General features: G+C 46.2%; 1 protein-coding gene across 2 annotated transcripts in view; it reads right to left on the bottom strand.

Moving 5' to 3' along the window:
* PTCH1 (patched 1) overlaps window positions 1-11,778 on the bottom strand; it is a 62,382-nt gene that overhangs the window by 29,054 nt on the left and 21,550 nt on the right. For both annotated transcript variants that reach the window (XM_045289423.1, XM_045289424.1), the window contains exons 3-12: window positions 9,475-9,664; window positions 6,907-6,976; window positions 6,692-6,783; window positions 5,150-5,348; window positions 4,706-4,827; window positions 3,690-3,837; window positions 2,732-2,863; window positions 2,158-2,313; window positions 1,451-1,549; window positions 1,178-1,303 (exon numbers count right to left, since the gene is read on the bottom strand). In XM_045289423.1, coding sequence (XP_045145358.1) covers window positions 1,178-1,303; window positions 1,451-1,549; window positions 2,158-2,313; window positions 2,732-2,863; window positions 3,690-3,837; window positions 4,706-4,827; window positions 5,150-5,348; window positions 6,692-6,783; window positions 6,907-6,976; window positions 9,475-9,605 — 1,275 coding nt within the window. In that variant the 5' untranslated portion in view covers window positions 9,606-9,664. The remainder of the gene's footprint in view (window positions 1-1,177; window positions 1,304-1,450; window positions 1,550-2,157; window positions 2,314-2,731; window positions 2,864-3,689; window positions 3,838-4,705; window positions 4,828-5,149; window positions 5,349-6,691; window positions 6,784-6,906; window positions 6,977-9,474; window positions 9,665-11,778) is intronic.

Genomic DNA, 11,778 nt, shown 5'->3' with positions numbered 1-11,778 from the left:
ATGGACTCAGTGGCAGTCAGCTGAGTTTTGAGAGCTGACCGTAATTGCATTCCTATTTCAGGGAATTCTCCATTCTTATGATTCCTAGAACCTGAGAGAACACCTGGATGGCTACTGGGCATGGCAGACCTGCATTCAAGATGCCCTGCATAAGAAAGTGAGGGCAATTTGAATATGCTGGACAGTCTGAGTAGAGGGCTGAAGAAGAGACAAGAGAGATGAGGGGAGATAGAAATAAGGCAGGAGAGGTGACAAGCAATCGTGTCACAGAGAAACACTATCTGCAGGCAGTTCTTCATGGCCCCAAATGAGCAATCCATTCACACATTGTGCTGCCACACCTAGTGCTATCTAGGGTTGAATGTCAAGGTACCATCTCCCCTGAGCTATACTGCAACTTGATCTTTAAGATGTCACCAAGTGTGCTATACACAACTGCCTTGTGTTGGGGATGCTTTGTGGAAATCAACAGAAAGGTTGAGGTGGCCAACAAGAAAGGGGAGAAGCTAAAGAAAAGGAGAGCAGTGTTCAGAAGCTAGAAAACTGGCCATGCCAGGCAAGCATTCAGAGGGCTCATGACCTAGGAACTCCGTTGACGTTCCCTATGGAGTGGCCCTTGGTACCATTCTAGCTTAATGATAAAGGAACAACCCAGCACCCCTCCACCTGTAGGTCTAGTGCACCAGAAGCTACTCCCTTGGTAGTTTAGAAACCAGCGGGGTCACTCAAACACAGATTAGAAGAGAGGTCTGGTGATCGATGTCTGAAAGTTTACCAGGGAAACCTTTACGGATCATAAGAGAATATTGCCTGACACAGCTAGAAAAGGAGCCCTCTGTCGTTGACAATCTAGTCGTAACAACCAGTGCTGGTGACGATGGAGCAAAGCCGGCGAGGCTCTGCTCAGTTTTAGGCAGGGCCACAGTGAATCAGAGCTAAGTGCGACTCACAGTGACATAAAGGGTCTGTCTGTGCAGCTAAAGGAGGTGTGGGCTACATGCTTGACAAGGAGGAGGGATCGGGGTTATTACTTTGACTAGCACTCTCCCATTTTAACAGAGCCCCAGAGCTACTTCACCTATGGCCTTAATAATGTAAGCACATCGATGGAGAAAAGGTAGACTCGGGATGATAAACATGGCGCTCACAACCACTAGATTTAGTGGAGGAAACTTACCTGGAGGGAGAAGGCCCGCAGAGCAGGGATGGGAATCAAGGCGGCCATAAAGAAAGCTGTGACGTTGCTGATAGACGTGAGGGCCACACTGGCTCCTGTGCGCTTGAGACATTCCCCGGTCCTGTCCTAAGAATGAAAAGCCACAGCGCTTAGACCTGCAAAGAGCAGGGTCCCTGCGGCGCACAACCGGAGGGAGGGACTCAAAAAGATGCAAGGAGACTAGGGGGGATGAGGACATTGTCCCCAAGCTTTCTTCTTTTGTTTTCCTGTTACCTCAAAAGGGATTCTTTTATTTTGTCCTGTTTCACTAAACGCGTGTGCCAGGAGGAAAACATCATCCACACCGACGCCGAGAGCAAGGAAGGGGAGAACCTGAGCGCAAACAGAGGACAGTAGCATTGGACGTGGGAGCCTCTTTTCATTAATCCTAGAGCCATCACTAACAGCGCCACCAGCACCCTTGGTGGCTTCCCCAAAACAACCTACAACATAATTTGGTAGTTGACCTAACGTCTAGTGGTTTCAATTTTCAGGAGGCCTTGCTCCTGCTAAGTTCCAAGGGTCAGGTACACCAATTTCCCAGAGCACCTAGGAGAAAGAACCTCGCTCATCTCACACAGTGTGTCTCAAGAGCACAGACCCAGGCTCCATGGAACTTGCTAGACCCGCAGCGCCTCAGACCCAGGCGCAGTCCAGTGGATTAGAAACACCAAGCGAGGCTGGGTCCCAGCAATTGGGTTTTAGAAGCCCCCCTGCTCTATGTGAACCATGGCTTTCACGAAGGGTGAAGCATTTCTGCTAAGAAACTAGCCCACCTGGACCTGTTCACTGCCCCCAATATAAGCAGCATCCCAACCTGAGACAACTGAAGGTGAAGACTTAATTTAAGTGCCTCTGGCTAAGGTGGATGGGTGCTTCGACAGAGCCCTGGAGAGGAAGGCGTTTGCAAACCAACAGTGGAGGAATGGTTCCTTCGGTACCTGAGTTGTTGCAGCGTTAAAGGAAATCCCGATCAATGAGCACAGGCCCAATCCTGCAGCGACTGACAGTGCAACCAACAGGACGCCAGCCAGCCCCACGGCACCCTGGGACTTGGAGCAGTCCCAGCGCAGCATGGTTAAACAGGCATAGGCAAGCTGCAAGCAGAACCATGGGGTGGGGGTTGGGGGGGGGAGGGGGAGGGAGAGAGGGTGGGGTGGAACATAAAACAAAAAGCCAAACATTAGAATGTGTAATGATTCTAATGTTTTCCCCCACCCCTCACCCCAACTCAAAAGTAGAGCTCAATGAACCCCACACTAACAAGAGTGTACACTACGGATGTCACACAAAATGATGGGCGAATCACAAATGGGAGGGGAAAAAAACGCTCCACAGGACCACTTTTGGAACCGTTATGAAGCTGACAAGCTCGTCTCAAATGCAAGTGTAGGTTAAGAGAAGTTAAAAAGCAAAGTCATCATGGGAAGGTAAAAAAAACTTAAAAAATAAAACTTAAAAAAAAAAAATCAAACCAGGGAAACAAACCAACCCAGGATGGGCAACTGTTTTTACCATGAGTAAGTAGCCGCTGGCCACCCGGATGACGCTGACGTCCGAGAAGGACTGGAGGATGTCATCCAGGGTGGTCGTGCTAAAGGAAAGCACCTTCTGAGAGGAGTTTTGAGGGACGCTCTGATGGACCACCTGTGATCACAATGAAAAGGTCAATTCCCCCACAGAACCAGGAAAGGCACGGACCTCAAGCCAAGAAGCTACCCCTCCAGCTGTTCATGATGCATGGGGGAAAAAAAGCAACACACTGGGTAGGGGGGTTGAACTTGGATTAACGGAAAATGACCCTGGGTCTAGGGCAATGAAGCCTATAGCTAATCAGTGAGAATGCGGTCGAGAGTGGGTCATTGCTGGTTCCTCCGACTGCTTTCTTTAATTAATGCTAAGGCTGCTAGTCTCTCCCTAAGTCTACTACTGTTTGGCTCTCCTCCATTCCAAAGAAACCCATTCTTACTGGCACTCCACGATAACACCCTCCCTCCCCCATTTACTGGTCACTTTTAAAAGGTCACACGCAGCTCCGTAGAGGTCACTGCTTTGGGAAACAAAGGCCAGCTCCTGTCACACAACCTAACCAGGGCCTGCAGCTGTGAACAGATGCTAGTCCCTGCTAATGTGCTCCGGACACCTTGTCTCCTTCGCTTTGTGTTTCGCAAACGCTGTTATGCCTTTGCTCTAAAGTTCACAATTGGCTACTAACCCATGTTTTACGGCAACTCAATTAGAATTAGTGTCTCTTGGACAGGTTTTCACATAAGCATTAGCCCAAGATTTCCATTTTCAAGGACAGGAAAACAAGGTTGAAAACACTCCATGAAGTCCCCAGAATTTTCCGTTTTGAAAATAAACTCCAATGGGGAAGCAAAGCAAAACAAAAAACAATGTTTTAAAAATACCATTAACGTGTAGCGTTTGCTAACTTAAGTGCCTACCGGGATTCCAGGTGTTAAGGATTTACCTCCACGTATGTCCTCTGCCAGGCTTCAAGGATGGTCGCAGCTTTGTCCTCATTCCAGTTGATGTGTGAGACGTACTCGTACCCCTTGAAGTGCTCGTACATTTGCTTCGGGGTCATTAACTGAAACATAGTCTGCAAGGCGTGGGCGCTGTGATGGGATTGGAGGGCAGGAAGGCACAGCATAAACATTCCCAGGAAGCAGTTTTCATGAAGGGGGTGGGCATATCTGCCCAGAGTATCCCACATCCTTCCTCCATCGCCCTCCACCACTCCCCTTTGCAACTCACTGTAAGAAATTCTTTTCGTCTATTTGAGCACATGTTTCCATTAAAATGGGGCCTGGATGGTGATTTTGTTTAATAGCCTGATGTACCATATTAAAGGTGTAACCTTACAAACCTCTTACAGATATACCCCAAAATTAAATTAATAGGCAATTTCCTTTCTCAGTTTTGATTCTGTGAAACAGGAAGGGTAGAAGAGTATATAGTTTGTCCGGCTATACCGGGGCGCAGTTAGGCACAGTTGCTTGTGCAGAAATCCCAGCCGATGGCTATTCTAAGGGAGATATCACAGGCTAAATGCTTGACATTGGCTCAGAGTGTCAACTCTTGCTTAGCAGTTAGGTCTTGGTCTCTCTCTGACAGAAGATGATTGTACTGGGCCCACGTAATTGAACTCTGGAAGGTAGGCTATGACTAATGGCCCTTGCCCACTTGACATCAAGCTTGCTTTTACATGTGCCCTGATTTTCTACACAACGGACCAATCTTTTAAAAGCCTGCTCAGTAACTTCAGTCTTGCTGAAACCTCAAATCCATCTTTAAAAATCTTCCCCACAAAGTGCTTTTGTTCCCCCCAAGCTGGTCTGGTCTTCCAATATTCTATTACACCAGGCTAGCTAGGACAACAGTTAAGTATTCATCCAAACACACTTGCAGATGTCAGAACGGAAGTGGTTTCGGGGAAAACGGGACAGTGGGAGCACCCAGATTTGCCTCTCTGTGTGTGATTACCTGACTAGCTTTCCAGAGCTGTTCTTGACGGTGCCACCCACAATCAGCTCCTCCTGCCAGTGCATGTACTTTCTGGAGAGTCCATGACACCCACCGTTCAAAACAAGGGCCACATCAAGAGGCTAAAATGAAAAGAGAGCCACATCATTACAGGAATTAGTAGGCAGGTCACAATGCCTTGTTAAAATCCAGTACATTAAGGACTTGTTTGTTAGACAGAGAACATTAATAACCAGACTAATGAGAGGCGTATGGCAAATCCTGCAGCAAAATTTAGATCAAGATACAAACTGAGTTCCATAAACAAAAAAGCCGTTGAGAGGAAAATCTTAAAAGTGGAAATATTAAAGAGAACTAAACATGGGTTTAAAGGAGGAGGGGGTAGAGAAGGAAAGACGCTCCCCTCTTGGTCTCTTCTGAAAGGAATCCATGATTGTTACTTACTCTGGTAGAATTCTTGTTGGGGGCCGTGGCAGGGCAGTCTGGATCAGCAGGATTGAGGCAGGGGCGGTCCATATAACCATGACCAACTTCAGCCTTATTCAGCATTTCCTCCCAGCTGTCCACTTGGTAATTTATTTTCTTTAACTCTTCTAGGAATTCCAAAGGGTCAAAGTTGGTCCACCGCAACGGAGGCTTACCTCTGCAAAAGAAATTGAGACGGAAACAATGACAAACAGCTTCCAAGCTCTTACTAAAATAAAAGCCTGCATCTCTATCTGTATCACATGAGGTGTGCTGGTAATATGTTAATTCTGGAACACTAGCATAAGAAAATAAGTGCTTGGGGTTAGGACATCTTCCTGTAAGCGTCATGTCAGGAAATATTCTGACTTATACATAAACCAAAGAATGAATGAATCTTTGCTTGCATTTATTAATTATTGTAGTAGTGGTATTTAATGTCTAAAAAACTGATATCCAAAATTGAAAGGGGTGGTGGTGGAATGGGGAGGAGGCTGCATAGTGTCAAATTAGCACTTGTCAGCCTAATAGATACTTTGCAAACGTCATCAATCAAAATATTTGATCTCTATTACTTTTAATAATCCTGTGCTTATGAGCTCCCTCTGATAGCCTGGCAATCAACCAGGCACGCCCCCTGCCATCACCACCATCAAGGCCACTTTCCCCCACACTCACTTTGGAATCTGCCGTGTTGACAGACCCGAAAGGCTTTTGGCTGCCTGTTGTGTGGCTCAAACCACACTGTCGCTGCTTAGCCAGGCTGAAGTCATTTTTCAGAATCTCCCAACCAGAAAACACAAAACCCCTTATTTCCCATCTAACACTGTACACTGAAGGTCAAGGCATGGCCACTGCAGATTGCTTTTGCAGATATGCACAGAAACAATAGCCCAGGCACCAACTTGTGCATAATTAACTCAAAACGTCTACACTGATCAACAATTATTCTTTAAATGATGCAGTCCATATAAGATCCAACTGATATGCCCAGACGCAATGCCTATCCATTGCCTTCAGAAAAAGCGAATTTTCCCCTTCAGCAACCCTTCATGGGACCCAAAGAAACGTTGGTATTTTGTTCACAGGAAGATCTTGTACTTTCACTTAAAACACTTAGTTGTGATGGTTACCCACTGATTAATTCTCTCCTTGGAGGGGAGGGGTTGGGGATAGGGGTAGCCAGCTAACCCTAACCTCACATAAGTGACTGGCAAAACTGCAAACATTTAAAAGAGTTAAAAATCAGTACTTGCTCCCTGGTCATTTCCATTTTATTTGCATATAAATGGGTTGGTAAAAGTGAATGGAATTTAATGATGCCTACAGAACTTTTTTTTTTTGAAAAGAGGAAAAACATTCTGAAACACGCCCCCCCCCCCAACTATTCACTGGAAAAAATGCACTTGGAATATCAATGTTTTCATTTCTTGTTCAAAACTAAAAGAGAACAAACAATGACCCAACAACATAAAAAAAAAGAAAAGATTCTGTTCTAGAAAACCCAGATGGCACACTTACAGGAGATAAGCTGTCCCAGCCTGTAACTTTGCCCCTTCCCAGAAGCAGTCCAAGGGCGTAATAATCAAACAGGGGTAAAGGTACTCTATTATCTGTCAAAAGTAAAAAGAACATGCCTTGCATTAGGTTAATGCATACTACTGCAGGGGAGTGGGGGTCTGTAGGGGGAGGTAGAGAAATTTTTAGGAATGCTTATAAACAGAAAGAAAATATACCTGATCCATGTAACCTGTTTCTGTGATGAGCTCTCCTGATTTATAGCACAAATGTTCCAATTTCCACTGTCTGTAAAAAGAAAAGCAGAGATTAAAAAAATTGCTTCAGTGTGGAAAATGAAAGAAATTGGTTGCACAATCAGAACTATAGAATATGTAGAAGAACTGCAATTTCTATCGCTTTTCAGCACCTGTCAAAACTTAGCAAAACTTTTGCCAAGAGAGACCCAGCAAGCTTGCTTTAATGAATAGATAATTCTGGATTGTAATGAACACGGGGGTGTTTATGTAAATGAGCGCTACAAAACTACTTGAAGTCTTGTTTTCTGAAGTGTGCTCTACAATAATCTTGTTTACGCCATTCATTTGCTTTTCTACATGCATGAAACAACTTTAGGGTAGCCCCGTTGAATGATCACAAACTCCAAATAAGTAAGAAAAGACTCAATTAGTGAAGTTTTAACTTACAAACGTATATTCAGGTGGGGAAATAGTATTGACTTTTTTTAAAAATGGCAACTGTATCTTTATTATCTACTTCCATAATACGTAGTGTTTTTCCTGTTTTCGCCAGAGGCCATAAAAGACACTAGCTAGGTCGACCAAATCCCCACAGTACAGTGACACTAGGATAGAGTCTTACTCTACTCTTGTCCTATAGACATGATAGTAATTGTACTGACCAATAATTAGCTCAGAGTTCTATTATTTCCAGAGCAATAGGATATATATCCTTGCCTTTCTGAATGAGTTGGGGGAGATAAACCTAGCTTGAAAACAGAGGGATTTGGAAGGGAATGGGGAAAGAGGGAAGCACAGAACAAACCCACAAATTCCCTCCAAACAGTTGCTCTGCTTTATTGATCTCTTAAGAGAAGTCTGTTTCCAAGCAAAGAACCCGTCTACACTGTGCTCCTTCCCTAGTCTTCCTCTCAAGACCCCTTAGGGTCCTGGCTTAAACACCACCTTCTTGCTAAGCTTTGTCTGACCAGCACTGCTGAAAAGGACCCCTTCTCTTGAACTCTACACAGTAGCTGGCTGGGGGGATGAGAGAATCGCAGGGTGGGGACTCATTGTGTTTGACTTTGTATCTGCCCACTCATACCAATGCCTTTCCTTTCTAACTAGACTGCCAGTTCTGTGAAGTTAGGGGCCAATTTACCCATCCATCCATCCATCCATCCATCTTTCCTCTCCAACTAGACTGCCAGTGCCTTGAAGTCATGGGCCAAGTTATCGATCCAGCCATCTATCCACCCACTCATCCATCCATCTTCCCCTCCCCTGGACTTCTTTCCATTCATTTACCTATCCGACTCTATGTGTTTTCACTAGACATAACATCAATAGGGAAAACGAACAGCACAATGGCTGCAAACGGCGTGCTGGGGGCAGGACCAGGTGCTATGTCCTTCTCCTGATCGGGGACCTTTGAGTCAGAACCAACTCCGAGTGGTAAGTTTCTTCAGACAGAGTCCCACTGGGAATAATAGAAACGCATACAGGAGACCCTTCTAGCCTCTTCACAGGTCCTATCGATGACAGTGCAGCGTTTTTGAAACTTCACCTAGATGCTTCCCTTAGAGTGCTCTCCAGACTTGGGGTGGGGAGAACAGAAGGCTGTGCTGGCAAGAGGTGGGGATCTGCCTTTCAGCCAAGATACCAGAAACATGAAATGTCTTCCTGATATTTTTCACAGCCCTTACCGATAAATCTGGTCAGGAATCACGTTGACAGTGACCTGTCTAGATGATGCCAGGGCCCTGGGGTCATACACTTCAGGCTGGAATGGGTCTTTGGCCCATCTAGGGGGACTCCTGGGGTACTGGTGACTAGGGCAGGGGCAAGCATCTTATTTTCCTTCTGTATTCCTGCCACTGTTTCTTTCTGCCCATTGACTGCGTCACAGCCACCCTTGCTCACCTCACAGGTTAAAACAAACAAACAAACAAACAAACAACAAAATTCTACTGCCAACTACCCAGAGGCACTTGTAACCCTGGGGGTGGGGCCCAGTGAGATAAGTGCCACCTGAGCGGTCTCCTGAAAAATGGGATTTAGTGATAACAGCCGCTCAATAATTCAGGGAGAGGATCCAAGTTACTCAGCCCAGGTAGCCAGTCTGCCAGTCAATAAAATGGCTACTTTGTTCTAAATGCTTAGCTATGACAATGAAGGATGCCGGAAACGGAAGTCCCTGCCCTGAAGTACTTGAGAGTTTAGATACATGACAACTGCCCCACAGGGCATCCATGGCTGCAATCTTTTCTGAAGCAGACGCCACATCTTTCCCTCGCAGAGCAGCTGGTGGGCTGAAACTGGCAACCTTTTTGTTAGGAGCTGAGCATGTACCCGCTGTGCCTCGTGTGACGGAAATCTCTTTAGAATGGTTGTGGAACTCACTTGGGCAAAGGTGCCAAGATGTTTGTTGAAAATACATTACAGAGAAATATACTTACTCTGTCAGAGGGGGAAAAGATAGAATTTTATTAGAAAACTATTTGAGCTAATATACCTGGCATGTTTCCAAGACAATCTTACCACCTTACACAGGGGGCCCTGCCTTACCTGTTATACATGTACACGTGGACTCGGCTGGCCTGGAGCGCGGAGTCCAGGTGTTGCTGGAGCGCTTCTGTGGTGAGGACATCAGCACCTTCTTCTCTCGGGGTCTGGATCATGAGTTGAGGATTAAACATGGCCTCTTCTCCAATCTTTTGGCGAGTATAATTTAATTCACGACTTACTCGTCCACCAACTGACAAACACATGTAGTTTTCAATTAGAAGGGCAAAGTTATTGCAAGTTTCCATTCTATCTGACGGCTCAGTAACAGCTTTGTGGTGCACAACGAAGGCGCCCTGGTCACAAAAATGAAGAGCCGATGACTCCCATACATAAAATCTAAGTAAGGTAACATTCACTTTAGTTAGGAAAAGACAGCTAATATCATCTAGTGTGTTCCAACTCACAGTGACCCTATGGGACACAGTCAAACTGCCAAGGACATGAGTCTTTACCAATGAAGGCTCCACATCTTCTCCTGAGGAGCAGCTGCCAACATTTTGGTTAGCAGCTAAGTACTCTAACCACTGTACCACTAGGGCTCCTAATGGAGTGCTTGGAGTGGTAAAAAGGCATGAGCTAGCGAACACTAAAAAGACATAGGGGAATTTTTAATGCACAGCATGAAAGTAGCCAATCCCCAAAGCTATATGCTGCACCATTCTACCTATGGGACATTCTGGAAAAGGCCAACCAATCAGGACAGGAAGGCACCTGGAGGGGGTGGGGGGGCTCAGGGGGTAGCGATGGTTAAGTATGGCTGCTAACCCCAAAGTGGGTTGTCTGAACCCAGACCTCAACAGCCACTCGGAGAAAGAAAAGACCCGGGTATCTGCTCGGCAAACATTTCCGCCGAGGACCCGGTGGGCAGCGGGGTTCCACTCTGGCACGTCGGGTTGCTAGGAGTCGGAATCAACTCGGCAGCTCACAACACACGGGCAATACAGGGACTGATGGTTTTTGGAGGTGCAGCAGATGAACAGGTGGGACACAGGGCATTTTCAGGGCAGGGAAACTTCCGTATGGTACTATAAAGTTGAACACAGACGTCATGCATTCATCCAAACCCATAGCACTTTACAACCCCATGAGTGAACCTTTTATGTAAACTCTGGGTTTTGGTTAGTAATAACATCAGGATTGCTTCATCAATTGTAACAAATGGACCATATGGATGCAAGATGTTAATAAGAATAGGAGAGAAAAAAATACTCACTATATCCATGAATGCCTGCTGGCCATTCAGCCACACACAAACCTAAAAGATGCGTGCTTTGTCCACATTATAACGAACATACCATATGGATAAAGGGGAAGGGAGAACTTGAGACACCTTTTCCTTGAATACCAGACCAAATATTCCTGCTACAATTTCTTTCGCTTGTATAAACAGTCGGCTCCTGTAGCACACTTCGAGATCAATGGCTTCAATTTACACTCTTCTAAATAATCTGGCAAAGGCAACAGACTTCTTACCTTCTCCCTCCAACAAGAAGCAAGAAAAGGTGGCAAATGTGTGGTTGGCGGTGTAAGGTGAATAATACGATTCAAGTCAGATCCCCAGGGCAACGCCCATGGACGGCAAACGAGATGCACTGGCCATGCCTCAGCGTGCCCTCGTGTGCAGTTGCAGAAGCTGGCTTTCGCAGAGGCACCAGGGAGCACCCAGAACACATATGGCCCTGCCTCTCTGTCACCCCAGAAACTCCCCAGGTGATGCTGAGCATATGGCCAACGCTGCTGTCTCAGGACCAAACTGGTTCCAACCACGTTGGCCAAAGCCAGTTATGCTAAAACCCAGCACAATCAGGCACAAGTGACCACACCATCAGAAACATCCCGACCCTGTTGCTGCGAACTTCTTCCCCACCCCCCACCCTTACTCCATTTTAAATCCTCAGGCTCAAGGTTATATTTCAATAATAGTATTGGACTAAGCCATGCTCAGAATGCTGTACCTGGCCGTGAAGGGCTGTGGGAAGGGGTGCATCTCTCCCAGGCGTGGTGCATGTGTTGGATGGGAGGGATGGTCACTATTCTGGAAGAATAAATGGCTGTGTGGGAGAGCCCCTAAGGGAAGCAGCAGCAAAACACGCAAGGTGAATCTTAGAAGCACACCTCCCTGCCCCCCACGAACATACTTGGGCACACACTCAGACTGCACATAACAAACATACTCCATACACACCCCACTGCATGTGTTCACACTCATACACCAGCACGTGTACCCCTCACCCGAAACAACGGCACATAAACCCTCCACGACAAGGAAGCAAGAGTGGATGGTTCCCCAAGTCCCTGTGGGTG

Source organism: Echinops telfairi, unplaced genomic scaffold (assembly GCF_000313985.2).
Source record: "Echinops telfairi isolate 266 unplaced genomic scaffold, ASM31398v2 ScPeMD7_27;HRSCAF=92, whole genome shotgun sequence".
Classification (NCBI taxonomy): Eukaryota; Metazoa; Chordata; class Mammalia; order Afrosoricida; family Tenrecidae; genus Echinops; species Echinops telfairi.
The sequence above is the reverse complement of the archived record's forward strand: the minus strand, read 5'-3'. Positions and strand labels throughout refer to the sequence as shown.